This window comes from Montipora foliosa, chromosome 1 (assembly GCF_036669935.1).
Source record: "Montipora foliosa isolate CH-2021 chromosome 1, ASM3666993v2, whole genome shotgun sequence".
NCBI classification, from domain to species: Eukaryota; Metazoa; Cnidaria; class Anthozoa; order Scleractinia; family Acroporidae; genus Montipora; species Montipora foliosa.
Genome location: NC_090869.1, coordinates 11,811,521 through 11,814,020, shown reverse-complemented (window position 1 = coordinate 11,814,020; position 2,500 = coordinate 11,811,521). Strand labels below are relative to the sequence as shown.

The 2,500-nt window shown below is 36.8% G+C and overlaps 1 protein-coding gene across 1 annotated transcript in view; it reads left to right on the top strand.

Moving 5' to 3' along the window:
• Positions 1–2,500, top strand: part of LOC138009837 (centrosomal protein of 192 kDa-like) — a 63,164-nt gene that overhangs the window by 50,767 nt on the left and 9,897 nt on the right. Inside the window, exons 32-33 of the mRNA XM_068856834.1 lie at positions 1,449–1,514; positions 1,679–1,777. Of these exons, the coding sequence (XP_068712935.1) occupies positions 1,449–1,514; positions 1,679–1,777 (165 nt within the window). The remainder of the gene's footprint in view (positions 1–1,448; positions 1,515–1,678; positions 1,778–2,500) is intronic.

The window sequence follows — 2,500 nt, the reverse complement described above, 5'->3', positions numbered from 1 at the left end:
CTACCGTAATTTCCGGACGATTACCCACACGGCAGATTACCCGCAGCGGTCTATTTTTGTCACAAGGGGAAAAAACGTTCAACAGATTACCCGCACTGGCCTATTACCGGCACCCCAAAACCGAAAAAATCTTGCTACTGTATTTCCGGGACAAGAACTCACAAACTTGGAGCGATGAATATTCCATGTTGTTGTTTACAAAGCAGAAGATCGATAGCATTTTCTGCTAAGAATTGGCTTTTAATAATGCAGCCTTAAACACTCTCCTTAGTCATTTCTGGTTTGTCTTGTTAAAACGACCTAAATACCCAATGTATTAACGCTAAGACTCGGCTCTATTACTCAAGCCAGGGGTAGCTAGGAACATTTCACTGATGCGCTGAACAATCCAGCAAATTTTTCACTGTAGTTAGTGTTTTATTTACACACGTGCCGACAATCACGTTCTAAATAATTATGCGGTGCCGTGAAATATGTCGGCATCTTGTTTTGTAGCTTTGAGCGTGCTTTCACAAAAAATGCTTTCAATCTTTCATTTACAAAATTGAAAGGAGTGCAGGTGAGAAATGCTTTTAAATTAAGCGAAGAAAAAAGCAGTGAAATACAGTAATCACTTAAACACTATTGATTTGTTTTTCAGTCAATTTGCATCGGCTTTCATTGAGGGCTTTTAAAACACTAGAACAAAACATCACACAAATCTTGAATAGGAAGCGTTTTCAGATTGAACTACGGTAACAAACAAGCTTGGCAACACACAAGTTTTAAGGAAGCATCAGTTTAATTAATTAGTAAAGGTTTGAAATTATTAAAACAAGATCGTAAAAGATTTGTTTTGAACGGAAAAATTTGTGGCATCACAAAATAAACACATTCGCATCTTGTTACTTTTTCAGCATTGAATTGTCTCTCACGATAAACTCGTTCTTAAAATTGAAAAGGATGTGTTAAAGTGAGAAATTCGTTCTCATTTACTTTTAATTCGGTGACAAGTTGTGACATGGTCGAAGGGAAAGATTATTGTTTTTCATTCAATTTGCTTCGGCTTTTATCGAGCGGTTTTACAAAGACTACGGCAAATAAAGCATCATTTTAAAGATTGAATCAACGAACGAGGCAACAGACAGATTTGAAGGAAGTGTTGGTTTAATTATCCTCATTTTTAACTTGTTTCAATCTGTCAAATTCTTACCTGAGATTTAAAAAATTATCGCATTACCCTCACCTTCCTATTACCCGCAGCAACCGCGGTTTACTGGAAAATTAACGCATTACCCGCGGGTAATCGGCCGGAAATTACGGTAACCGCCATTCAGGACTTATTAAAACTTACTATGAAATAGAGCCTTTATTGCACCAATGTTCTTCCTGTGCTTGACTGTTTATTCACTTAAGCAGTGTGTTTCTGTCATTCTTAACAATTCTGTTTCCCATATCTATTTTGTCAGATCCAACCAACATTCAGCTCCCATGGTAGAAGCCCAGAACATCATCAAGCAACTCTTGAACCTAAGGTATGTTGAGTTTCATTGGCATAATGTTATTTGAAGAGAAGTTGAATAATTCCATTAAATTACAGGAAGAGTTCAAAATAGCAGCTGGCTACCTATAATAGCTGACAGTTTGACCATGCTTGCCGGCAACTTTCACCGAAGAAATAGCTTTTTTTTTTTTACAGAAAGAGTTACCAGTCCATGTCAGTTTTACACCTTCTTCCATTGGTCTCATATCTAGCTCTCTTGTTATCAAGTCCATGGCTGGAAAAACAAACTCAAAGGTGATGTTTTGTCTAAAATTAAGGTACCCACCATTAACAGGACTTTAAATTTAGGATGGTGCTCCCTGTATTATACATGAGGTAGTACCCAAGAAGTCAGATGCTTTTAACCAGAACTTGTCCCTAGGCAAGTTGCATATGAAATCCACCTGCCTTGTGCTATGAAGGGGCTGAAGGGGAACCTTGCAACGGAATAAGAATGAAAAATATCAGAATAGAATGCTTGTTTTTATTAAGCGCCAATCGGATTTCTTGAGTGTTCAACATCATTATTATTATTTTGACTTCTGTCACAAGTTTCAATGGTGTTTTTTTACTTTTCCAACTCGTTTGGGTCAAACACGTTTTGTCATCGCTACTGGTTACCAGTAAGCTATTTTTTTTTTTTGCTAATGGAATTTTATAGATGCCTAAATCACAGGAACTCAAGAGGGCTCATGGGTAGTCTGTAAGACCATAGAAAGTAGCTATGGAGGGAATTGGACTCCCAGGCATCATTCTCTTCATCATTATTAAACTCTTAAGCTAATTTTGCACAGCACAAATACTCTTTTTACTGCAAATGAAGTTAGAGCAAATTTTAAAAAGTCAGTTTTTTTATGATTGGGCAAAACATAGTTAATAGAGGGGAATGGTTATGAAACTCGACAAATTTCTTTGTTGTAGGTTTTTGTTCTCTTTTTTGGCTTTGACCGTGCACAAAACACAATAGTTTACTTCGTA